This window comes from Crinia signifera, chromosome 7, assembly GCF_055691185.1.
Source record: "Crinia signifera chromosome 7, ASM5569118v1, whole genome shotgun sequence".
Taxonomy (NCBI): domain Eukaryota; kingdom Metazoa; phylum Chordata; class Amphibia; order Anura; family Myobatrachidae; genus Crinia; species Crinia signifera.
In genome coordinates, this window is record NC_139223.1 from 34,530,860 (window position 1) to 34,557,533 (window position 26,674).

Consider the following 26,674-nt stretch of genomic DNA (forward strand, 5'->3'; position numbering starts at 1 on the left):
GTCACCTCCAGTATCCACCCCATCCCGAAGCGTGGCGAGCGGCGGCGGAACGCGTCCTACGACCTTTTCATACCCCCACTATCTACGTCAGCATGGAGTTGATTTTATATAGTGTGGCGGAATACATGGAAAGTAATCCACGGCCCCTCGCGGGGCTCGCCACGCTTCTGGCTCGATGCGCTCGCCACAGTATATAAAATCACGCCTGGGCACCATTTGTAGGAAGCAATGTCCAGTCTCCCAACATATCCCACCGAAAATCCACTGCGGTGGTAAAATGCGACCTGCGTTGTTTTTCGGCTTCACAAACAGCGTCTCGTCTACCTCCACAATATGGCCAGGTCCACCGATCCTCCGCTGGGGCTGCGCCAATAATATCCATTGTGCACGCCTCCCGCATCCAGCAGTTATAGAGGACCGCCGTTTTTTTTAGAACTGTTCAGCTCTGCTGGCTGCAATACTCAATAGAGGTGAGCTCCTGTGCACACGAATAGATGATCTGCAGCAGTTATATAAAAGCTGCAGTTGGCAGTGAAACGCGTCAGGTGGACTGCCTGTTCTTCACGTCCGTTGTGGACCCTTTTCCTCCATTTGGACCAATTTGCTCCAGGTGTACTACCACCCACGGTTCCACTCTGCCCCCCCCCCCCCCCCCCCCCCCAGATTTCCTCCCCACATTGTGTTTGGTGGATACTGCTTCTCCTAAATCCCTAGTGGCAAAGTTCCAGCTAGCCATCAATTGGAGGACATTGTCCATGTGACCAGATACCACCATTCCACCTGCTTCTGGAGAGTATTGGCGGACACCGCTCCTTGGACCCCTTTGGTGTTCAACTCCCACCCAAGATCACATAAACGAGGGGTGACTAACATAAGCAGAAGCCTTCCTCCTCCAACGGCTGATCAAGTTCCGTACTCAATTGTACTCAAGTGAGGATTTCACTACCAGATAAGTGGAAACCATTGGACAACAAGAACCTCCAACTAATTGGTAAAGTGCACTTACCTGCGACTCCCCGTTTCCCTATCACCATACCCCAACTGGGCTTTATCCACATTGAGATCTTGTTCCTGTGATGTGAAGAACCCTTTGATCATTGTCAGTCATTAATTGTTTTTATGTATGTGATTGATTGATTGTATGTAGTAAAAGTTTATACATTGTACCAAACATTTGTGTTAATTTTCTCTCTTAGTGCTGCTCTCATGCCCAGCGCGTGATTGGTGTTTTGTTCTTTTCCGTGGGGACTGACTATCCCCCCTGTTGAGCAGCAGCTAATCTAAAGAAATACAACTCCTGTCAAGCGCCTGAAATTTCCTTGGAACTTTTCCCTGGAAACTTTCTTCCCTTTAAAGAAAGGCGCATTACGTGCACATTCGCGCAATTCTGCACCACCGGAAGCAGATCGTGCCCTTGAAAAAAACGCGATCACCTCCTCCGTCTGAGGCAGCGTGAACACTGTCATCGATGCAGCCATCTCAATCATTGCAATAACTTTCTCAATAATCTTAATAAATCACCATCAGCTCTGAGTGATGCTTCTTCTCCTGACAGAATATCACCTCACAGTGATTTCTGAGAGGATCTGACGGGGTGGGAATGACAGGGAGCGGGAACGGGAAAATCGCATCGCATGCTACTATAACGTAATGCGATGCGATTTCACTACGTCCCCGTACATAAGAAAACTGGGCGCCCTGCTAGGAAACAAGTACACTTTTTTTTTTTTTTTTAATTGGGCATCGGACCTGCTGGATGTCTGACCAACCAACCACAGACCTCCCGGCGGCGGGTGGGTAAACTTGTAATGGATCGCATGCGTCCCTGCCGACCAGGCCTTCCCAGGAAGCTCACGGTGTACCAGCTGGCTGTACACTGCTCTGAGACATCACAGCAGTGCATGACCACCTTTATACCTGTGCAATAGCAGAAGACCGGTCCAGCTCCGCACCAGGACTTAACGACTAGGTGGCAGTGTGGCCACGTGTATTTTAGTTTCTGAGAAATCACGGGTCCAAAATTTGGAGGGAAGGTGTCATTGGGAACTTAAGCGGTGTACACACGGTAGAGATGGGTCGTTCGCGAACGAAGCAAATCTTTTGAACGGATCCCATGAAAGAACGAGTGAGCCGCTGATCCCAAAAAGGTGATCCGTCGTTCTTTTACTTTCAGTTTCGTTTTTAATTACAATGCATTTTCCTGATCTCAGCACTGCCACCTGTGGCAGCTGAGATGTACTGACTCCGGAGACTGAGCTCAGTGCTGCTACTGCAAGTAAAATAAAGAATAATAAGGCTGCTGCTGCTAGGGACGGCCATTGGTGCAGACACCATCAATGGTTGCCATCGATGGCGATTCTGCACCCAGCCATCGATCAGTGTTTTACTCGGTTATGTATGTTCTTATTTGTTCAGCTCAATGTTTTTTTTTTTAAGTAAAAAATAATGGGAATAAATGATTGTAAGACAAAGTACGCTTCGTTATTAACAAATTATCCCTTTTTTCAAAGTGAACAGTTGACCCGCCTAAAAGATACGGATCTTTTCACTGGCTGATCTGATGGACCCCAGCTCTCGTTGGTGACCTGTTTTGCCCATCTCTAACACACGGTGTGATTTTGTTATCAATTTTGACTAGATAGTCATAAACAATAGCAAGTTGGTTCAAATCGCCCTGTGTTTAGCCGCATCTGATCACGATGCGCGGCCTCCAGCTTTGGAATGGAAAGTAGAAATTGACTGTGCAGCAGTGTCTATTTCTACTATCTCATATTGAGGGCCATGCCGCTCCCCCTTGGTCCCTCCCTCCCTGGCAGTCGGCGATATATCGATATCGGCTGTCCCCTTCTTGAACCGTGTGTACACACCTTTACTGTTTAGGTTGCGCTGCGTTTAGTCCATTTGACTGACGTATGGGCAAAGTGCGTTTGGGATCTACCGCTTGCCTTAGTATTAAAGTATTATAAATACTTAAGATGGCAATTTCTGCCTAGAAACAGTGGCTCAGGCTAAGTTGTCTAAGTATAAAGTCCGCAAAAGAAGAGCTTGTAACCTACAGAAAGGTTAACGTACATCCAAACCCAAACTTCCCCTGGCTCACCGATCCCAAAACGCAGCAAATGTAAGATGTAATTAATAGTGGGAAAGGTGAATGGTTTATGCTGGAAAGTCTCTGTAACACAAATAGTGGGGAAAATGAGCCAACACAGGAAGCGGCTTATTCTGTAGTAAACGGAACACAGAAGGTGACAGTCGTGTTCTTTCTAAACAGGACTAGTTCATAAATTACACGGATTTATGTATATTATATACGCCGAATGGGGCCCAGATTCCCCCAGCACTTGGATGCAAGATGATCGAAGCAGCTTTCAAAGAAATGCTCTGGGAATATTGAGTCATATTTGAAGAAATGTAAAAATCAGCAGTTGTCTGGTCACTGTGATATTTTATTGTATAGGACCGTTTGGGTGTAGGTGGGGGGAGGGGTCGTTGGTGTGGGGGAGGGGGGGGTAGAGTCTGGTCTTCAGATTTCACTGGATCAGCAGATGTCACTAATATTTTGGGTACGGAAAAAAACAAAACCGTTCAGTAATCAGCTTATGCAGGAAATCTAAGTCCACTCTGCTTAGCTGGAATCAATGTTAAGAGATGTAAAAAAAATATGAAAATATGTATTTAGATTATTATTTTTAGCTTTTTTTAATTTTTTATGTTAACACAGAACACTGAATGTTGTTGTCCGATTGAACCTGTTGAGGGACGTTCTCCCATTCTGATGACAACACCGGTACATTACTTGTCTGTCTTGTTTGAAAACCATTTCAACTTTGTGTATCTGTAGCGGGAGGGATAACTTGGGGGTAATGCAACATTGTTTCAACAAAAAACGAAAATCTCTCTTCCCCACAAGTTTTAAGGCCCATACACACTGGGCGACTTTAAGCTGAAAGTCGTTCAAAACAGCAGTGTATGTGTATGGCCCGGTGATGAGTGCTGCTGCGCGCTTCCGCATCATCGCCGGGAAACCCGGTCATCTGCAGGTAATACCAGCAGGGTTATGGTATGCATCATAGACAGTCATGATAGACAGTCTAAAGGGTGACAGGTAAAAGGTCGACATGGTTATATGGCTGACCTGTAAAAGGTCGCCATGGTCTAAAGGTCGACATGGAAAAAGGTCAACATGAGTTTTTAGGGTGTCTGTCCACATAGGTCGACATGGACACTGTCTAAGTGTGCCACGTCCCCTTGCAAGGCTCGCTGCGCTCGGCACACTATTTTATTCTCCCTCAATGCCCATGCGGATGGTAGGCCATGAAATACCGCCTGTCGGCACATGTCGGCTGAAAATTTTGAAAAAAAAAATGCATGTCAACCTTTTATATGTTGCCTGTCGACCTTGTAAACCCTGTCAACCTATTGTGTGTTGACCTTTAAAACCTGTCGACCATATGGCTGTCTAAAAAAAATACATGTTGACCTTTTTAATATCGACCTATTGTGTGTCTACCTTTAAACCCTGTCAACCTTTAGACCCTGTCGACCATTAGTGGTCGACCATATGAGTCAGTCTATGATCAGTCCGGATCCCTACCAGCAGATGGGCGGCTTTGAGGACAGCTTGGCATAGCTCTGCGCTATGCCAAGCCGTCCTCTCCCCTCTGTCGGCAGGGGGAAAGCAGCTCTCTGTGTATACACTGAGCGGCTTTCCCCCTAGTGATGATAGCGATCATCGCTGTCCATACACGCTGGGCGTAGTCGCCCATTGTGTATGGGCCTTTAGTCCAGTACACAGAGAACAGCCCATGAGAGCTCAGACTGTAATTTATTGCAAGGTGATACATGTCTGTTATACTCGCAAGCTCATAAATATATAGGTAAGGAACCATGTTTTTGTTTCCACCCCGAGACTGTAGAAAACAATCTGATTGAGCATTCTCTGTACATCATTGTGTACGTTGTTGGGGCTATATAAGTAAATAACATTTGGTGTTCTCCTTTGGGCCCCATACACCAGGCAGGTATCTGGACAATTCTCCTTGCTGCTGATGCCTGGCTCGGGGATTGCACAAATCCTCAATTTGGTGATTCCTACCAACAAAATGATCACAATCGGTGATAGCTCCATACAGACTTCAATGAATGCTGCGGAATGGTCCAACATGATACGTGTGTGATGAAACTTCCATGGCCTGTGAGCTTTGGGGCTCTGCCATGTTACCTGCTTGTGGCCACCAGTCCCCAGAATTCTGTGGAATAGGTTATCTTTGTACCTTCTGTCATCTGTCCTGCCGTTCCACCCCCCGCTGAGCACCCCCCCACCCCCCCGCTGAGCCCCCCCCACTGAGCACACCGACCAGATTACCTCTCTATTTCCCTTTCCTATAATTACACATTGTGTGCATTCATGCTACTGTGCTGGAGCAAGGACGCTCAGTGATCTATATGTGAGCCCTGTCTGTGTTAAGGCCCCCATACACTAAGCGATTTTCGGCCGATTTCGGCCCTTTGGGCCGATAAATCGGGTGAAATCGGCCCAAAATCGCATGTGTTTGACATCTGATCTGATGCGCGGTCCCGCGCGCATCGGATCGGATCACGGCGTCGGACCTAGAGAACATAAGATATATCGGAATCTGGTGATTGGCATTGCCGGCTCACATCCCTGAGGTCCTGAGTTCAATTCCTGACAAGGCCCTAACTGTGTGGAGTTTGTACTCTCTCTCCATGCCAAAAACATACCAGTTACTTGGCATCTAACTAAAACCAAATGAACCCCAGCCTATGTCCATGTGGTAAGGATTGTAGATTGTAAGCTCCATCAGGGCTGGGACTAACTGAAATACCCTCTTTATAAACATAGCACAATATATATATGTGTGTGTGTGTGTGTGTGTGTGCGCGCGCGCGCGCTATATAAAGAACATCTTTGATAATACCTATGGGTACATTTTCTAGGATGGGAGTTCTATTTCAGATAAGAGGTTGCTAGGGCAACCAATCAGATACCATTATCGTCTAGAACAGGCATGTCCAAACTGTGGCCCTCCAGCTGAAACTACACATCCCAGCATGCCTTGCCATAGTTTTAGCATTCCCTAATAGCAAAACTGGGGCAAGGCATGATGGGACTTGTAGTTTCACAACAGCTGGAGGGCCATAGTGTGGACATGGCTGCTGTAGGATGTGCTAAATAAATAAGTAGATTCTGCTTGGTTGCCTATAGCAACATCCCATGTAAAATAGCACTCCCATATTAGTAAATTCCCCCCCCCTAGAATCTCCAAAAATGTGGAGTATTCTGCTGCGCTGAGTCACCGCGGCCTCCTGCCCGCGCCCTGGTTTGTATATAGTCACCCAACTCCAAGACTAAACACAGTGCAGCTATAAGGAGCAAAGGAGCCGCTTTGTCTCTGCTGGGTGTCAACTGCTGTCTCCTAAAAACACACACACGCACGCCTGGGCCGGTGCAATTGTGTTCCTGGGGGAAGCAATTAAGGCATAATCCCAAAGACGGGTATCTATGGTAGCCGAACATCGCATGTCATTAGCACCAGGCAGCAATAAAATGGTAAAAATACACCGGGGAACTAATGACTCCCATCAGCTGCCTCCCCTCTCTCTCTCTCTCTCTCTCTTTCTCTTTCTCTCTCTGTATATGTGTGTGTGTGTGTGTTTTTTTTCCCCCTCGATCCTTCAACAAAACCTGCTCCTTAATGCAGGGAGTATTGTAAGTGCTTCCGAGAAGACAGGCATCCAGCAGCTCCCTCTATAAAGCCTTATCACTGGGCCAGCTCTTAACCCATCCCCAGAAAAAAAAAAGGGCCATCACTCATTAATCCTCTCTCTCTCCCTGCAGCAGCTGGATTGCTGGTACATTAACAGATTACATCCTGGATCTTGGGCAGATTTAGCAGGATTCCATCTGTTTAAAGGCCACTGAGTTTTTGGTGAGGCTGCGGGATACCCCCCAACTGCTCTCTCTCTCTCTCCTGCAGAGGACTCATCTTGTATCTGCCCGTGGTTCTCTCTCCTGTTAGGACATCTTCATGACATCAAGGTAAGAAGAATTCTCCTTCTTCCAGCCAGTTCCGATTGCTCGGGGAGATTGTGGCTTTGCGGTGCTCAGGCTCTGGCAAGCAAGTGGTTAATGTCTGTTAGAATTCATGCATGTCCGGACAGACGCAGGGGGCTATTATGTGTAAGCTGGAACAATAAGGGGTGGGGGGATGTTGTCACAATGCTATTGTTTGATCCTACTATTACTACCAAATGCAGAAACAAATAGCGTGTGTGTATTCCATATGCAGTACGTATACTTTGCACCTATGCACACAAAAATATATATTCTGGTTTAACGCCGTGTCTTGCTCAAAGAGCTTGCAATCTATGAAGTGCGGGAGTAGGTTTATTTTTTTTTATTCGGGTAGCATCTATGTTCATGTAGAACATCTTAGATTTTCCAGTGGATATTTTTAAGCCCCCGGAAGGATGTTTTTGGCTACCGGAACAGTTGGGCCGCGGATTGTTTTGAACAACTAAACAACAAGTCCACTCTGACCATGGTGGGAAGTTGGAGAAGACGGCTTTACGTAAGACCATTCACAAACCCCACTTCTAACCCCACAATCTGAATGTAGTGTTATGACTCAATGTCTCCTAATCCTCGTTGGGGATATACAATGACATGGATAAGGTTCGATAAGTGTTTCGGCTGCCGGTCTGGAGAGGCCGGTGGAGTGCTACTGTGAGTGTGTGTGTGCGGCTAGCTGGTAATGTCATTGTGTGTACCGGGTTACAGGATGGCCCGGATTGGCTGAGAATGAGCTCTGGTTCTCTATACTTGACGGTAGTCCTGATCATTCTGTTGCTGAAACTTTCCCATAATGATGCAGTGCACCATTTTGTTTGGCCAAGATTGTGTGTGATTAATAAGCGTTTGTATTCTGTGGGTAGAAACATGAAGTCATTTCAATAACCTGGCCTGAAATGTACAGTTTCTTCATCGTTTTCGTGTCGTCTTTTCTAGACCCCCTCCTCTAGGGTTTATTTATTTAAGGCCGTGGATTGTCTAATACACGGTGGTTTCTCGACAATGCACGACCGTTTTCGGCAGGCGGAACATTGAATTTGGAATTGAATGAAATTGGGACAGGATTCCGACTATTGGAACCCCACATTGAATACCACCCTAAATGTAGAAGGGGATGTTCTGTAGTCAGATTGATAGCTGTGGTCCCAAAATCTCATCCTCACTTGAGATTGTAAGCTCCCTAAATTTTGCACCCATTTCCATGTCATTACTGTACCGCACTGTGGGGGGGGTATATGTATTAAGCTTCAGCGAGCGATAAAATATCGACCAATCAGCTCCTAAGTACTGTGTTACAGGCTGTGTTTGAAAAATGAAAGGAGCTGATTGGTTACTAAAAGCAAGAAAGATGGGTGTGCAGCGCTGGTTAAAAATGACAAGCTGATTGGTTGTCTGTTTTTCTCCAAGCTTTGATACCTCTCCTCCTATATAATATGTTGGTTCTGTGTGCCGAATTTGAAGGTATGTAACTGAAATAAGACCGATACTGAGATTTATTAGCTCAGAACAATACTGACACTGGAGGAAGCCTTAGCACTTCCCTCGCTCACCTATCCAAACACCTGTCACCCCTCCTTTTCCCAATTAGCTTGGTAAACATGTTGCTAGGTCTCGTGATGGAAGTTTACGGTGTCCCCAGGCTACGCTGGTTGGTGATGGGTTTTTTTTTGTCTTAATTAGTTGCAGAAGATACCATAGTGGCTTCCTGCTGGATCTGCGCTCAGTACAGATATCCAGGTCTCCGGTCACACTGATGGAGCCATCTACGCTCCTGTTGCCTATTAAAACCTTCCCGGCAATTAATTTGTAATCCGTTTTTGCTGCAGAAGAGTGCACAAATCCGGCCTGGGCTGGTTTATCCGTCTCACCTTCTACTTTCTGTTTCCAACCTCTCGGGCAGGACCCCAACTTAGGGAAGACTCAGTTCTTCCGCAAAGTCTGGAGCAGAATTCGTTCATTTGAGTTGAGGGCGATCGATCTGAAAAGTTGGAACATAACGTTCTGGGGTTTGTATGGCACAGGACGTGGTGCAGACGTTTCCGGCCTTGGTAGATGGGAGAGGATTTATGGTACTGCTATTAGTAGGTTGTTGATGAGATGTCCGGGGGATTGTAAGGATAGTGTCCGTATACAAACATACGCTGCACTCTGCGGGAGGGAGGGGGGGGGGGCTCTGTGCAGATAGATGGAGACTCGTCAGCAGAATTTGCATTTGGCTAATGTAATGCATTAGTGGCTAGAAGCTGCTGTCAATAAATAGGATTGTCCTGAGTAATGTGATCAGCCCAGCTGAGGCTATCGCCAGTAATCCATATGTCACAGTCCCATAGGGTTACATTGTGCAGCAGTTATATTCACGGGATACAGTACTGCGGCCTTTACACAAAGCCCATTTCCAGGTCTCTAACACAGCACAGCGTGCAGTGACTCAATGGTTGTGTGAGTCCATCTTCTACGTCCCTTTCCTATACGCTCTACACAAGATGTGGCCACAGGTCAGGTGTACGTCCGATACTGTGAGCAAGCCCAGGAAGAGTAGTCTACTATGTCTGTATAGGGTGTAAAAGATATGACCAGTGGTCAGGACATTTTGGGGGTGTAGTGTCCTATGTCTGTATAGGGTGTAATAGATGTATTATGGCCAGCAGTCAGGACATGTTGGGGTGTGGTGTCCTATGTCTGTATAGGGTGTAATAGATGTATTATGGCCAGCGGTCAGGACATGTTGGGGTGTAGTATCCTATGTCTGTATAGGGTGTAATAGATGTATTATGGCCAGCGGTCAGGACATGTTGGGGTGTAATGTCCTATGTCTGTATAGGGTGTAATAGATGTATTATGGCCAGCGGTCAGGACATGTTGGGGTGTAATGTCCTATGTCTGTATAGGGTGTAATAGATGTATTATGGCCAGTGGTCAGGACATGTTGGGGTGTAGTGTCCTATGTCTGTATAGGGTGTAATAGATGTATTAGGGCCGGTGGTCAGGACATGTTGTGGTGTAGTGTCCTATGTCTGTATAGGGTGTAATAGATGTATTATGGCCAGCGGTCAGGACATGTTGGGGTGTAGTGTCCTATGTCTGTATAGGGTGTAATAGATGTATTATGGCCAGCAGTCAGGACATGTTGGGGGGGTAGTGTCCTATGTCTGTATAGGGTGTAATAGATGTATTATGGCCGGCGGTCAGGACATGTTGGGGTGTAGTGTCCTATGTCTGTATAGGGTGTAATAGATGTATAAGGGCCGGTGGTCAGGACATGTTGTGGTGTAGTGTCCTATGTCTGTATAGGGTGTAATAGATGTATTAGGGCCGGTGGTCAGGACATGTTGTGGTGTAGTGTCCTATGTCTGTATAGGGTGTAATAGATGTATTATGGCCAGCGGTCAGGACATGTTGGGGTGTAGTGTCCTATGTCTGTATAGGGTGTAATAGATGTATTATGGTCAGCGGTCAGGACATGTTGGGGGTGTAGGGTCCTATGTCTGTATAGGGTGTAATGGATGTATTATGGCCAGTGGTCAGGACATGTTGGGGGGTAGTGTCCTATGTCTGTATAGGGTGTAATAGACGTATTATGGCCAGTGGTCAGGACATGTTGGGGGTGCAGTGTCCTATGTCTGTATAGGGTGTAATAGATGTATTATGACCAGTGGTCAGGACATGTTGGGGTGTAGTGTCCTATGTCTGTATAGGTGTAATAGATGTATTATGGCCAGTGGTCAGGTCATGTTGGGGGTGTAGTTTCCTAGGTCTGTATAGGGTGTAATAGATGTATTATGGGCAGCGGTCAGGACATGTTGGGGTGTAGTGTCCTATGTCTGTATAGGGTGTAATAGATGTATTATGGCCAGTGGTCGGGACATGTTGGGGTGTAGTGTCCTGTGTCTGTATAGGGTGTAATAGATGTATTATGGGCAGCGGTCAGGACATGTTGGGTGTAGTGTCCTGTGTCTGTATAGGGTGTAATAGGTGTATTATGGTCGGCGGTCAGGACATGTTGGGGTGTAGTGTCCTATGTCTGTATAGGGTGTAATAGATGTATTATGGCCTGTGGTCAGGTCATGTTGGGGTGTAGTGTCCTATGTCTGTATAGGGTGTAATAGGTGTATTATGGTCGGTGGTCAGGACATGTTGGGGTGTAGTGTCCTATGTCTGTATAGGGTGTAATAGATGTATTATGGCCAGTGGTCGGGACATGTTGGGGTGTAGTGTCCTGTGTCTGTATAGGGTGTAATAGATGTATTATGGCCAGCGGTCAGGACATGTTGGGGTGTAGTGTCCTATGTCTGTATACGGTGTAATAGATGTATTATGGTCAGCGGTCAGGACATGTTGGGGTGTAGTGTCCTATGTCTGTATAGGATGTAATAGATGTATTATGGCCAGTGGTCAGGACATGTTGGGGTGTAATGTCCTATGTCTGTATAGGGTGTAATAGATGTATTATGGCCAGTGGTCAGGACATGTTGGGGTTTAGTGTCCTATGTCTGTATAGGGCGTAATAGATGTATTATGGCCGGCGGTCAGGACATGTTGGGGTGTAGTGTCCTATGTCTGTATAGGGTGTAATAGATGTATTATGGCCAGTGGTCACATCTTGCTAAACATAGTTAATAATGATATTTATATAGCGCTTTTCTCCCAATAGGACTCCAAGTGCTTTACCATTGTCTTTACAGCTCAATATACAAAACAAGCTTAACAGTAGATATCTGTGAAATGCTTGCGTAAATCGAGTCTTTAGTCTATTTTTAAAGGATTCTACAGTGGGGGCTTCTCGCACTGGGCGAGGGAGAGAGTTCCATAGAGTTGGAGCAGCAAAGTTGAAAGCTCGACCCCCAGATGAATTCAGGGAGATTCTGGGTACTGTTAGTAGTCCTTCTTCACCGGATCGTAGTAATAGAGTAGGACAGTAAGGGATCAGCAGCTGCTGCAGGTACCTTGGGCCCTGGTCATGTAGAGCCTTGAAAGTGAGTAAGCCAATCTTGAAAACGGTTCGCCATTGTACAGGTAGCCAGTGAAGGGCGTATTTGGCAGTAAGCTGTTAATGAGAGGTTTGTCTGCCAGGCTGTGGATGGTTCCCACAGGCCCCAACTCTCCTGCCTGGCTGTCCTCAGTAAATGTTGCTGTTTAGTATGAGCGATCTCTATACTTTGCTTGAGAGGCACAATTCCAATTCGACATCTGCTGGACTTGATGGTTGACCTGGAAAACGTGCACTGTTTGTGGTACTTGAGGACCGGGGTTGGGAACCACTGCCCAAGACTGTAAGCTTCTTGGAGCAGGGCCCTCTTCTCTCACACTTTAATGGCAGCTCTCTTAAGGCCCATACACACTAGAAAATTATCTTTCCAAGCTGACACAAATTGGTGGGGGGATTGGTCCTATGTCTGTATAGGGTGTAATAGATGTATTATGGCCAGCGGTCAGGACATGTTGGGGTGTAGTGTCCTATGTCTGTATAGGGTGTAATAGATGTATTATGGCCAGCGGTCAGGACATGTTGGGGTGTAGTGTCCTGTGTCTGTATAGGGTGTAATAGATGTATTATGGCCAGCGGTCAGGACATGTTGGGGTGTAGTGTCCTATGTCTGTATAGGGTGTAATAGATGTATTATGGTCAGCGGTCAGGACATGTTGGGGTGTAGTGTCCTATGTCTGTATAGGGTGTAATAGATGTATTATGGCCTGTGGTCAGGTCATGTTGGGGTGTAGTGTCCTATGTCTGTATAGGGTGTAATAGGTGTATTATGGTCGGTGGTCGGGACATGTTGGGGTGTAGTGTCCTGTGTCTGTATAGGGTGTAATAGGTGTATTATGGTCGGTGGTCAGGACATGTTGGGGTGTAGTGTCCTATGTCTGTATAGGGTGTAAGATGTATTATGGCCTGTGGTCAGGTCATGTTGGGGTGTAGTGTCCTATGTCTGTATAGGGTGTAATAGGTGTATTATGGTCGGTGGTCAGGACATGTTGGGGTGTAGTGTCCTATGTCTGTATAGGGTGTAATAGATGTATTATGGCCAGTGGTCGGGACATGTTGGGGTGTAGTGTCCTGTGTCTGTATAGGGTGTAATAGATGTATTATGGCCAGCAGTCAGGACATGTTGGGGTGTAGTGTCCTATGTCTGTATACGGTGTAATAGATGTATTATGGTCAGCGGTCAGGACATGTTGGGGTGTAGTGTCCTATGTCTATATAGGGTGTAATAGATGTATTATGGCCAGCGGTCAGGACATGTTGGGGTGTAGTGTCCTATGTCTGTATAGGGTGTAATAGATGTATTATGGCCAGCGGTCAGGACATGTTGGGGTGTAGTGTCCTGTGTCTGTATAGGGTGTAATAGACGTATTATGGCCAGCGGTCCGGACATGTTGGGGTGTAGTGTCCTATGTCTGTATAGGGTGTAATAGATGTATTATGGCCAGCGGTCAGGACATGTTGGGGTGTAGTGTCCTATGTCTGTATAGGGTGTAATAGATGTATTATGGCCAGCGGTCAGGACATGTTGGGGTGTAGTGTCCTATGTCTGTATAGGGTGTAATAGATGTATTATGGCCAGCGGTCAGGACGGGATGCAGTTAAAATCCCGGCGGTCGGGATCCCGACGCCGGAATCCCGACCGCCGAAATGCCGACACATTCTCCCTCCTGGGGTGTCCACGACACCCCTGGAGGGAGAATAAATTAGTGTGCCGAGCGTAGCGAGGCACCGGGCCCGCTGCGTGGCGAGCGCAGCGAGCCCGCAAGGGGGGGCGATCCACGTCCCCCCCCTTGTCGGCATTTCGGCTGTCGGGATTCTGAACGCCGGGATCCCGACCGCCGTGATTCAATACTGAATCCGTCAGGACATGTTGGGGTGTAGTGTCCTATGTCTGTATAGGGTGTAATAGATGTATTATGGCCTGTGGTTAGGACATGTTGGGGTGTAGTGTCCTATGTCTGTATAGGGTGTAATAGATGTATTATGGCCTGTGGTTAGGACATGTTAGGGTGTAGTGTCCTATGTCTGTATAGGGTGTAATAGATGTATTACGGCCAGTGGTCAGGACATGTTGGGGGTGCAGTGTCCTATGTCTGTATAGGGTGTAATAGATGTATTATGGCCAGCGGTCAGGACATGTTGGGGTGTAGTGTCCTATGTCTGTATAGGATGTAATAGATGTATTATGGCCAGTGGTCAGGACATGTTGGGGTGTAATGTCCTATGTCTGTATAGGGTGTAATAGATGTATTATGGCCAGTGGTCAGGACATGTTGGGGTTTAGTGTCCTATGTCTGTATAGGGCGTAATAGATGTATTATGGCCGGCGGTCAGGACATGTTGGGGTGTAGTGTCCTATGTCTGTATAGGGTGTAATAGATGTATTATGGCCAGTGGTCACATCTTGCTAAACATAGTTAATAATGATATTTATATAGCGCTTTTCTCCCAATAGGACTCTAAGTGCTTTACCATTGTCTTTACAGCTCAATATACAAAACAAGCTTAACAGTAGATATCAGTGAAATGCTTGCGTAAATCGAGTCTTTAGTCTATTTTTAAAGGATTCTACAGTGGGGGCTTCTCGCACTGTGCGAGGGAGAGAGTTCCATAGAGTTGGAGCAACAAAGTTGAAAGCTCGACCCCCAGATGAATTCAGGGAGATTCTGGGTACTGTTAGTAGTCCTTCTTCACCGGATCGTAGTAATAGAGTAGGACAGTAAGGGATCAGCAGCTGCTGCAGGTACCTTGGGCCCTGGTCATGTAGAGCCTTGAAAGTGAGTAAGCCAATCTTGAAAACGGTTCGCCATTGTACAGGTAGCCAGTGAAGGGCGTATTTGGCAGTAAGCTGTTAATGAGAGGTTTGTCTGCCAGGCTGTGGATGGTTCCCACAGGCCCCAACTCTCCTGCCTGGCTGTCCTCAGTAAATGTTACTGTTTAGTATGAGCGATCTCTATACTTTGCTTGAGAGGCACAATTCCAATTTGACATCTGCTGGACTTGATGGTTGACCTGGAAAATGTGCACTGTTTGTGGAACTTGAGGACCAGGGTTGGGAACCACTGCCCAAGACTGTAAGCTTCTTGGAGCAGGGCCCTCTTCTCTCACACTTTAATGGCAGCTCTCTTAAGGCCCATACACACTAGAAAATTATCTTTCCAAGCTGACACAAATTGGTGGGGGGATTGGTGCCAATATCTTCAAGTGTGTATGGGCCTTTATGCAGATGTCTGCTTTTGTTCCCAGAAATTTTCAGATTTTCATTCCAACCAGCCAGATTGGAAAGATAATATTCTAGTGTGTATGGGCCTTAACTCGCCTACCATCTATATCCAGGAGGGACAAATCCTGGTACTTGTGAGTTATCCGGGCTCCCGATTTTTTGATTGTATGCCTTAAGTTAAGGCATACAATCAGATGCGATGCGATGCGATATCGCATCGCATCCGACCATCGGATGCGATGACCCGATTTTTCCATAGGAATCAATGTTAAAATGGACTGAGTCCATTTTAACATGGAATTCAATGGGAAAAAGGGGTCCTTTTCATACCCCTACTATCCAAGTGGGCATGGAGTTGGATATAAACCTGTGGCGAGCGTAGCGAGCCACCGAGCCCGAAGCGTGGCGAGCCAAGCGAGCCCCGCGAGGGGACGGTATTCCGTGTCCCCTCGCGGGGCTCGCTACGCTCGCCACGCTTCGGGCTCGGTGGCTCGCTACAGGTTTATATCCAACTCCATGCCCACTTGGATAGTAGGGGTATGAAAAGGACCCGATTTTCCCATTGAATTCCATGTTAAAATGGACTCAGTCCATTTTAACATTGATTCCTATGGAAAAATCGGGTCATCGCATCGCATCCGATGGTCGCATGCGATGCGATGCGATGTCCCGATCCGACCCGATTTAAAAATCGGACGCCCGGATAACTCATAAGTACCCAAATCCTCTCTACCTGGACTTCACTCTTGATATATGATTGGCGTCACCTGTGTTGAACTATTTAATTGATAAGACAGGTGTTTCAGCACAGGTGACGGCAATCATAACTGAAGAAGGAAGTCCAGGTAGAGAGGATTTTGTCCCTTCTGGAACATGTTGGGGGGGTATGGATTCTTAATAGTAACTTGAAAGCGATCATGACTATTGGATTTATACTAATAGTTTATTTATGTCCAGACGGAGAGGCTGGGATCCCTGTGTCACTTACAGCTCTCTCCTCCCTCCTATCTCTCCTCTGATCAGTAAGCTCATAAAACCTGATACTGCTGTGTCTCTGCCTGCACTGCACACTGTCCTGCTGTCAGGCATTCTGACTGCCTGGTTCTGCTGCTTCATAAAAGGGACAGCTAGTGATGTCAGTGCCCCTTGGCTGGGGGGGGGGGGCTTACAAAGGTGGCCCAGGGTACAGTATTGGCTGCATCCTCCCTCAATCTGTCTATGATTATGGTCAGGCCTCTCTGCACCCTAGGCAGAACTTCAACCTGTGCGCTACTCCGCTGTGTGTCGACAATGCCGCATGCCTCATCTGTGTGCCGAAAATGCAGCATGCCTCCTCTGACTGTGCGTTATTCCGCTGTGTGCCGCCAATGCCGCATGCCTCCTCTGACTGTGAGCTACGCCACTGTGTGCCGACAATGCTGCATGCCTCCTCTGACTGTGCGCTACTCTGCTGTGTGCCGGGTCCTGCACCGTGGCAATGCTGCATTCCTCCTCTGACTGCACTACTCCGCTGTGTGCCGGCTCCTGCACCATGACAATGCTGCATGCCTCCTCTGACTGTGCGCTACTCCGCTGTGTGCCGACTCCTGCACCATGGCAATGCTGCATTCCTCCTCTGACTGTGCGCTACGCCACTGTGTGCCGACAATGCCGCATGCCTCCTCTGAATGTGCGCTACTCTGCTGGCAATGCTGCATTCCTCCTCTGACTGCAGTACTCCGCTGTGTGCCGACTCCTGCACCGTGGCAATGCTGCATTCCTCCTCTGACTGCGCTACTCCGCTGTGTGCCGACTCCTGCACCGTGGCAATGCTGCATTCCTCCTCTGACTGCGCTACTCTGCTGTGTGCCGACTCCTGCACCGTGGCAATGCTGCATTCCTCCTCTGACTGCACTACTCCGCTGTGTGCCGACTCCTGCACCGTGGCAATGCTGCATTCCTCCTCTGACTGTGCTACTCTGCTGTGTGCCGACTCCTGCACCGTGGCAATGCTGCATTCCTCCTCTGACTGCACTACTCCGCTGTGTGCCGACTCCTGCACCGTGGCAATGCTGCATTCCTCCTCTGACTGTGCGCTACGCCACTGTGTGCCGACAATGCCGCATGCCTCCTCTGAATGTGCGCTACTCCACTGGTAATGCTGCATTCCTCCTCTGACTGCACTACTCCGATGTGTGCCGGCTCCTGCACCGTGGCAATGCTGCATTCCTCCTCTTACTGTGCGCTCCTCAGCTGTGAGCATGGCGTGATGTCACATTGCAGGAGAGGCATGCATCTATACATTGGAACCCATTTATGGTACAACTACTAAATTAGCAGCTATGTACATCAGAGGTGATAACTCATCAGCTTGGTCCATAGAGCTATTTAGCGGATGTTGGGTAAAACCCATTATTTGTCTCTTTAAAAATTATTTTGACTGTTTCTGTAAAATATCTGCTGAAAATGCCAGCGACTCTCACAGCGACTGTTCTTTTAGTATAAATACATACAAATACGGCCAAGTCACTTCATTTAAGTTTTTAGTTAAATATTGCACCCCCAAAAAGAAAGAACAGTCGCTGTAAGCGGCGCTGGTATATATATATATTTTTATTATAATAATTTATTGAAAACCCACAGGTATTCTAAATTAGGGTGTGGATCATTAGGTCACCAGCAAGTTGGTCGACATGCATCTAGGTCGACATAGACTAGGTCAACATGCATGAAGGTTGACATGAGTTAGGTTAACAATCAAAAGGTCGACATGGGGTTTAGTGCCGAATGTCGACATAGTCAACATGGACACTGAAACGTAGCACCACCTCCCCTTCGCTGCGATCACCATGCTTCGGGCACTATTTTATTCTCCCACCACGTCCTAGTGGATGGTAGGGCATGAAATACCACCTGTCGGCACATGTCAACTAAAAAAAACAAAAACCCCAATGTCGACCTTTTGACTGTCGACCTAACCCATGTCAACCTAATGACCCCGCCGATCTAGAGTCATGTCGACCTTCCTCCATGTCTACCTAAATGCATGTCGGTGAGCCAATGACCATATTCCATAAATTACATTGCAATTCAAGCAAAAGACAGTATTTATACAGTCACATATAGGGAAAGAGTACAAACTTGCAAAGACGGGAATTACAGAGGTTCTAGTACATTGACAAGAGCTTTATGCACATAAGGTACACCTTATAACTTAACATTAAAATGAGAAGCGGGGATCGTACACTACGGTTTTAAAGAATAAAACCCACCTACAGTATACATCTGATCATAACAACATTGAAACTTAGTTATGGAAGAAGCAAAGGGAAGAAACCAGTGTTAGTAGGCGCTGGCATTTCTAAAATATATTTTGAGGCTGTCTAACAGCAACGTCGGCACTCAGAGGGTTTAATCTCGGGGTGATTGTAGACCTTCTATATTAAGTTGCCTCAGATGAAGCAGCCTTTATTGCAGCATTTTAGCTAGGTGTACTGTACACCAGTGAGGTAGATCAATATCACATTTTTCCATAGTACAATTATTAAAGCAGCCTGTGATTGTGTGTGTGCGCTTTAGAATGTGCAATACAGTCTACTCCATCTGTACCTTAAGTAGAAACAAGCCGTCGCACAGGTTTTGCAGAAAGGGTGATTTAGCTCAACTTAAAGGGCGCATCCACCCACGTTTCTCCCAGAAGTGCGGCCTTGGTATGTATCAGCCCCCAGCACAGCCTGAAGACCTGCAGTCACCTGTGCACTAATGCATTTAAATGCTCCTTTGTGTTGCTAATATGACGTTTCATGTTCACTCACTTTGTCCTACTTTGCCTCCCCCCTAGGCACTCACATGGACCCCGGTGACACACCTTCCCTAAATGCCAATTACCACAGCCTCTGATTGCTGTATACGAGAGCTTCCTCGCTCCCTCCTCACCCCCAGACCCTCCTAACTGGAACATTCAAATAGGATTCAAATCCTCCCTGAGCATTATCTGTCTGGCACATGCAAAGCAGGATCTGAGCTGCCGGGGATTCTCAGCGCACTAGAAGTCACTGCTTGTCCAACATCTGCCTGACAGCAGGTAAGGAGACCTCAGCCAACCTGGGATCTGACAATGGGAGAGCACAGTGTGGGATGTACCAGCAATGTGACTTGTACGAGATGGAGAACACATCAGATCGTTCGTGGCTGAACCTAATCCCAATGTTTCCATTACAGCACATTCTCTGTGGAGTCCTCTAGCTTCTATCTGCCACCATGGATGAGATGGATGTGCCCCAGATGAAGAAGGAGGTGGAGAGCCTGAAGTACCAGCTGGCATTCAAGAGAGAGATGTCTTCTAAGGCGATACCTGAGTGAGTGTGAGCGGGCACTATGGGCACAGGGCTGTGGGGGGGTGTGGAGAGAGATGGAACTTTTTTGTTTGTTTTTACAGCTACCTGGCAATAGTTGCCCCATTTGTGCCCCCACCAGCAGTCCGTATCTGACAGACCATATGTGTGCACAAGTTATGGCTGGGACACAGAAGATGACACATTAAACAAACAAAAGTTGTGCGCAGTTTGCTGTATTAGGGTGACTGTAATCATCGCTCCCTAACTCAGGGTGGAACGGCGCCTAAATACCAGTCACATGACCTCCGCTACAGTGCAGCAAAGACCGGTGTTATATCAGCCAGCGGTTCTCCCCTCACCCCAACAGGCCATGTTTTCTGTGGCAGCAGGTGGGTTCTGACTACACAACATAGATTATTGCACCTGTGCATGATGCAGAGATCCAGTAAACATGTCCCGTTGGGGTGCTTGAGGACTGGCGTGGGGAAGCTGGGATGTATAGTCTAGAGCAGCTGTTCTGACATGACTGATCTGTGGTTAAATTTCCATGGTACCATCTCTATCACCCAATAGCCTTGCCCTCTGCAGTTCAGCTCCCAGTAAGGACGCATGATGTTCAACACTCTACGGGGTGTTGTTACCAATGCAGTCACAGGCAGGTGTCCGTGTGTGTGTTACATGTCATCCTGTGTACTAAGCACAATATGTTTCCTTCAGTGGGGTAAGCTGGTACCCGGATATGGTACAGTGTGATACCTGGTGTAACATTGTCACATGCCCGTGTTTCCCCATACTCTCGCCACACATGGTCTCCTGCACAGTATTACGCGGCATATACACAATGTAGCCCTATCTCTATACCATCTCACTAGATCACTTAGAAATTAAGCACGGATCTCTCCGTGTGTAGGCACCTAGCGACAGCGATGCACAATCCCATGTGTCGCCATTGCCAAACTAGATTTAAGGGGTGTACACATGGGGAGATTTTGGCAGGAGGTTTTGAATCCTGCTTAGAGGAGTCAGTATCTCCTAGTGTAGATAGACTCTGCAGGCACGGCAATTTTGACTAGATCATAGAGCATTGGATCTCAAACTCGGTCCTAAGCACCCCACACAGTTCACGTTGGTCACCCGGCAGGTGCACTCATTACTGACACATTTTAAAAGATCCACAGGTGGAGCTAATTATTTCACTTGATTCTGTGAGGAGACCTAGAAAAACATGCACTGTGTGGGGTCTTGAGGACCGACTTTGAGAACCTGTGTCAGACTACCATTAGTAAAACCAAATCGCTTAGCTAATCTCCAGTGCATCTAGCCGAAATTGGCCATTAGACAATATCTCACCGTGTGTACGGAGATTAAAGGGGCATACACTGGTAGAGATGTTTGCTAAGTGATTTTGCTAATCAATTGAAGGTAAAGGCGATGTCCTGGTGTCCAGATCACCCATAGAGAGCCCATACACCTGCAGAGATGTGTGCTAAGCAGCAGGCAGGTTAGTGGTTCAGGATGACGTAGATTGCTATTGCTCATTCTGTACACACAGAGAGATTTGCAGTCACTTGCTCGATTTTAACTGCCTGCACGGACTTCCCTAGCGGGCGGTAGCGACATGCAGGACCGGTCATCTCCATCGCTCGGGGACATACACATGGAGTGATCTGTGCTTACTTCCTAAGTGATCTAGTCAGATCACTTATACCCCTTTTCCATCTACAAGCCGGGTCGCACCCAGGATTTTGTACCCAGCTCCAACCTGGGTGTGAGCCGGCTTGCGAACCCATTCACACTAAAGTCCCCACCCGGCATAATGCCATCGGGAGGTGGGGTCATGTGCCGGCTTTTGCACTGTAGTGAACGGGACCCGGGTCACCTTGACCCTGTTTACACTACAGTGACCCAGGTTGAACCCTGGTCGCTACTTGGGTAGGAATGCATGGTCTCACGACCCGGGTTATTTCTACAGGGAGAATTTCCACCTGCCTAAAATCCTGGGTTTTGCGCACTCCCGCGCAAAAACCCGGGACATTTAGGGTAGTGGAAAAGGGGTATTAGAAAATAGCCTAAATTCACCCTGTGTGTATGCATGCAGTGTAATTCTAGTCTCTCACCGGAAAACACTGGCCCTGCCAGATCGCTTAGCACACACCGGCGGTGCAGCGCTATGTGCTGGGCGATCTGTGGTAAGCTAGAGGCTCCCTCACCCCCTGTGTATGGGGCATAAGGGGGAAACATGGGGGTACACAACAAGAAGTAAGTATTATGTGGTCCCATTATTAAGCCAACCAAGGCACTCACTGCCCAAGGTACACAGCCCCCTGCTGGGTAAAGGGTTCCTCCTCAGTCTCCTATTTACACAATTATTCACAGAAACATTTCAGATTCCAGATCAAACTCCTCGGTCACCTACAACCCCCCTCATCCCATTCCTACCATATGTCTACCTCTGGAACATCTGTCTATGTGATCACAAAATACAAATTCCTTATCTTCACGTCAGGGGTGACATGTATTAGGATGAGATTTTCTGACTTTTATAAAAAAAATGCCCGAATTCACCTGTTTTGTGTAATTCACACATGTAATAGGATGCGAATTCTAGTACGATTCCAACTTTTTTTATTTTATTTTTTTACAGTGAATTCGCACATTTTGGCCTGTTGGAAAATTTGCACACATCAATTCACATCCAGATATTTTCCCTTTATAAAGTATACAATTTGCAAATGTAATAGGGTTCGATTTTTGTTAACCGTTACCAAAATCTGCAAACACCAATAGACCAGGTTCAGACTGACAAATTTGACAGATCAGTGTACAGCCCAGTGAGATCTGTGCCATGGTTCAGTAAAAAAAAAAAAAAAAGTTTGAAAGTGAAAAATAAAAAAACAAAATGGGAGCGGGATTCCCCCCCCTCCGGAGCTAAACCAGCCGTGGACTCATTGAGCCGGTCATGGTTCCAAAAATACGAGGGACAAAAAGCGTAGAGATCTCCCTTTATTTCTGAAACCAGTTTTGGGCTTTTAGACCAATCCTGGTTCCAAAAATGCAGGGGACAAAAAAAACTGGATGTCCCTCATATTGCCAGCGGTGTCATGCCACAGCCAGGGCAGACTTTTTATTCAAGGTTTCCTGGCCGTACCATTACCACTGTGGCTGGTAAGTCACCCCCCCCCCCCCATTAAAGTAAGGTCCCAGGGTGGTGGACGCCGGGCTGATGTGTGGAAAAATAGAATAAAACACACTGCTTTATACATGTATGTTCAAACTTCCCCACGGACCCCATCCAGGGCTGGCCAACCACAGTGCTAATGGTAAGGCCGGGGGACCTTGTATAAAAAATGTCCCCCCGGCTGTGACATGTCACCGCTGACTGCTGGAGCCTGGCTCTGGTTCCAAGATACGGAGGACCCCCATGTTTTTTGTCCCCTGTATCTTTGGAACCAGGACCGGTCCAAGAGCCCGGGGCTGGTTTCAGAAATACGGGGAACCCCTATGGTTTTTGTCCCCTTTATTTTTTTGGAACCAGGTCTGGCTCTGGAGGGGGGACCCCACGCCGTTTTATTTTTTAATTATTGACAAAAAAAAACGCACATTACCATGTGTAAAAATGTGCACACTTCGACCAAAAATTGCATGCAAATTCCATTTCTACCCCTACAACCGCATTCTATTACATTCACTATTTGGGCAAAAATGTCACAAATTTTCGAACATGCTATCTAGTGCGATTTTGGAACCTCAACATAAACCACATCCTGTAACGTCACATCAGATGTAGTGCTCTTCTTATCTGTGGGGCCCCAGTAATCTGCATACAGATGCTCACACATCAGTGATACAACAGCACAACCGCCATCCTATTGTCAGATTGTGTGAGCGGCCTAACCAGCCTCGTACACCTTACACTGGCTGTTGGCTGAGCAGATATTAACCCAAATAAAGATGTACCAGAGCTGATCTTTCCCACACAGGAAAGACCCCAAGGCACAGCGTGTCTGACAACCACAGCACATTCTATAGCCCTTTGTCTAGAATGAACCCACAATCCTTAGCTTCTCTCTTTCCCGTGCAGTGTGGCTAAATGTCGCCTGCTGAACCATTTAAGGTAATACTCACTAGATACTTTTATTGCCAATGACTGGTACATAGTACAACCATTCTCATCTGGAATTCATTCGTCTTAGAGCAGTGGTGTCAAACTCATGTCCCTCCAGCTGCTGTGGAACTACACATCCCAGCATGCCCTGCCACAGATTTGATATAATGGATTGCTAAAACTGTGGTGGTATCATACACCTTCTGTATGTGTACTTGTGTAATGATATTTAGTTGTGTTGTAAATCTTTAGCATTTTCTAGTTTTGCTTGTACACTTGGTAACGTGCTCCGTAACCCCTGTGGTGCCCTATTATTAATGGGTAATGAGCGTGAGGCACAGCTGTTCTCTTCATAAGCGATTCCACATGCACATACCGGGACATATTGTTTGAAGGGGTATGAAAGTCGACATACATTATACCACCAATGGCTAGCCAAATTCTGCCACCTGCATAAACAGGCCCAACACTTTCACCTCACAAATGGCATTGTTCTGGTACGATACACAGCAGCTGGCAGCAGGGCACAGACCCAGCACACCATATACACAGCAGCAGGGCACAGACTCAGCACACCATATACACAGCAGCAGGGCACAGACTCAGCACACCATATACACATCAGCTGGCAGCAGGGCACAGACCCAGCACACCATATACACAGCAGCAGGGCACAGACCCAGCACACCATATCCACAGCAGCTGGCGGCAGGACACGGACCCAGCACACCATATACACAGCAGCAGGGCACGGACCCAGCACACCACATACACGGCACGGACCCAGCACACCACATCCACGGCAGCAGGGCACAGACCCAACACACCATATGTACAGCAGCTGGCAGTAGGGCACATACACAGCACACCACCCTACAGAGCAGACGGAGGCTGAGGGTAACACAGAATATCCACTCTCTGATAGGATTACGTGTGACATTATATACACAGAAGCTGGCAGCAGGACACAGATGCAGCACACCACCCTACAGAGCAGACGGAGGCCGAGGGTCACACGGAATATCCACTCTGACAGGATGGCGTGACATTGTATACACAGCAGCTGGCAGCAGTCTCTTCTGCTGGAGTGTCATTTGCATATAGCTTTTCATAAACCTGTATTTCCATCTCTTCCCATGAGGGCATTCTGCTGTATTACGGAGACCCAGACGCTGCCATCGTGCACAGTGCAACCAAATACGAACATGGATAAAATCCATTTCCCCAAGTGGTTTTCTCATAGGCATAAAAAGCAATATAGCAATGGACAAATACCCCACTTCTAATATCCATATATACATCAGGGGTACATCCCAGCATGCAATGCCAACAGTCCTAGCACACCCACCCTTACATCACAGCTGTAGCAGGGCATGCTGGGATCTGTAGTTCCACTTTCAGCTGGAGGGCACACAATACCTTTTACTTGTATATGTGATATATATAGTGTCAGATGAACTAAGCTTTGGGGAGTAATAACTGACACTGTACCAACCAATCAACTCCTGTCATATCCCAGACACATCCTGTAACTTGGCAACCGATGCTGCGTATAGGTGCCATGTCTGTAGATACTGGCTCAGACAAAATGGCAACCGATGTTGCATGTAGGTGCCATGTCTGTAGATACTGGCTCAGACAAAATGGCAACCGATGTTGCATGTAGGTACCATGTCTATAGATACTGGCTCAGACAAAATGGCAACCGGTGCTGCATGTAGGTGTGCCATGTCTTTTTAGAGTGACTTGCGGCCATACACTATTACACTGTAAGTAGCTGCATACAGGTGTATGGCAGGAGAGCGGCTGGCATAGTAGGGTATAAAAGGCCAGCCAAATATCCTTTCAACCTCATCCAATACAAATATTCCCGCTTCTCCCTCCTAATCCCCATTTCTCTCTCATTTTCAGGTTATTAAAGTGGATTGAAGAGGGAGTACCCAATGACCCCTTCCTGAACCCAGAGCTTATGAAGAATAATCCATGGGTAGAGAGAGGAAAGTGCAGTATCCTGTGAGGCTCTGGTACCAGGCTCCTCCCCCACGTCCCCCTTTCCCAATCTGTCATCTACTCTGAATGTAACTAAATTATAATACTAGAGTGCAGCCAGGAAGCTGATCAGGACTGCGGAACACTGCACTGTTCCAGTGGATACTACGCTCACGGGTGGCCAAGATTCCCACCGTTGCCTCTGGGAGAAACAGGTGGTCTTGCTGTATGTTACTATCAGTTTAGGTTGTGGAGGTGAGAAGGAAGCATGGACATGTTGTAGATTCATGAGAACGCCACGCTGTATGTATCTAGCTGGATGTCACGGTGGGTTGTCACTATTGTATGACAGCAATAAAACAGTCTTGGGCTTTCCTCAAAATACGCACAGCCCAGTAGCAAATATTGGCGGCTTCCGCACCCTGTTCCACCCCCTCCCCCCCAGATTATGCACTATAATACACTATGCTTTTCAGGTCATTGTAATAATTTATAAAATCAGGGGGGCTCCTGAACCCCGCCTATATTTTTTCCCCTTTTTTTGTCCAAATAAATTCTACGAGACTAGAATCTTCCTCTGTAATAAAACCGTGGTTCATTTTTCCTTTGCTGTCACCTGAGCTTTTATTTTTGTCCTTGCGGTAATGTGTTCACTCGGGGGCAGCTCTCCCTTCTCACATGAGGGTGGCCGTGCTTAGGTGAACTAACCCCTCAGGTGGTTTGCAGTAAAATCGCACAGATGCCGTTTGCAAGGGTGGAAATAAGCGTTAAACTTCATAACAAATTAAGAGGGTATCTGGACTGATCATACAATGACTCCAGGTTGACAGTTAGACGGTCGATTACTATTTTTAAAGGTCGACATGCATTTTTTAAAAAAAAATTCGCGCCGACAGGCGGCATTTCACGCCCTACCATCCACTAGAGCGTGGAGGGAGAATAAAATAGTGTGCCAAGCGTAGCG

At 47.1% G+C, this 26,674-nt stretch overlaps 1 protein-coding gene across 2 annotated transcripts; it reads left to right on the plus strand.

Moving 5' to 3' along the window:
- Positions 1-6,646: 6,646 nt before the first annotated feature.
- GNG13 (G protein subunit gamma 13) lies at positions 6,647-26,314 on the plus strand. 2 transcript variants are annotated; one of them, XM_083152790.1, is made up of 5 exons: positions 6,647-6,730; positions 6,860-7,060; positions 19,121-19,363; positions 19,501-19,637; positions 25,633-26,314. In XM_083152790.1, exons 4-5 carry the CDS (start codon positions 19,540-19,542, stop codon positions 25,736-25,738), a joined length of 204 nt encoding a protein of 67 aa, XP_083008916.1. In that variant the 5' UTR covers positions 6,647-6,730; positions 6,860-7,060; positions 19,121-19,363; positions 19,501-19,539; the 3' UTR covers positions 25,739-26,314. The 2 variants fall into 2 exon arrangements, with proteins under 2 accessions (XP_083008916.1, XP_083008915.1); XM_083152789.1 differs by having other exon boundaries at positions 6,656-7,060.
- The last annotated feature ends 360 nt before the right edge of the window (positions 26,315-26,674 follow it).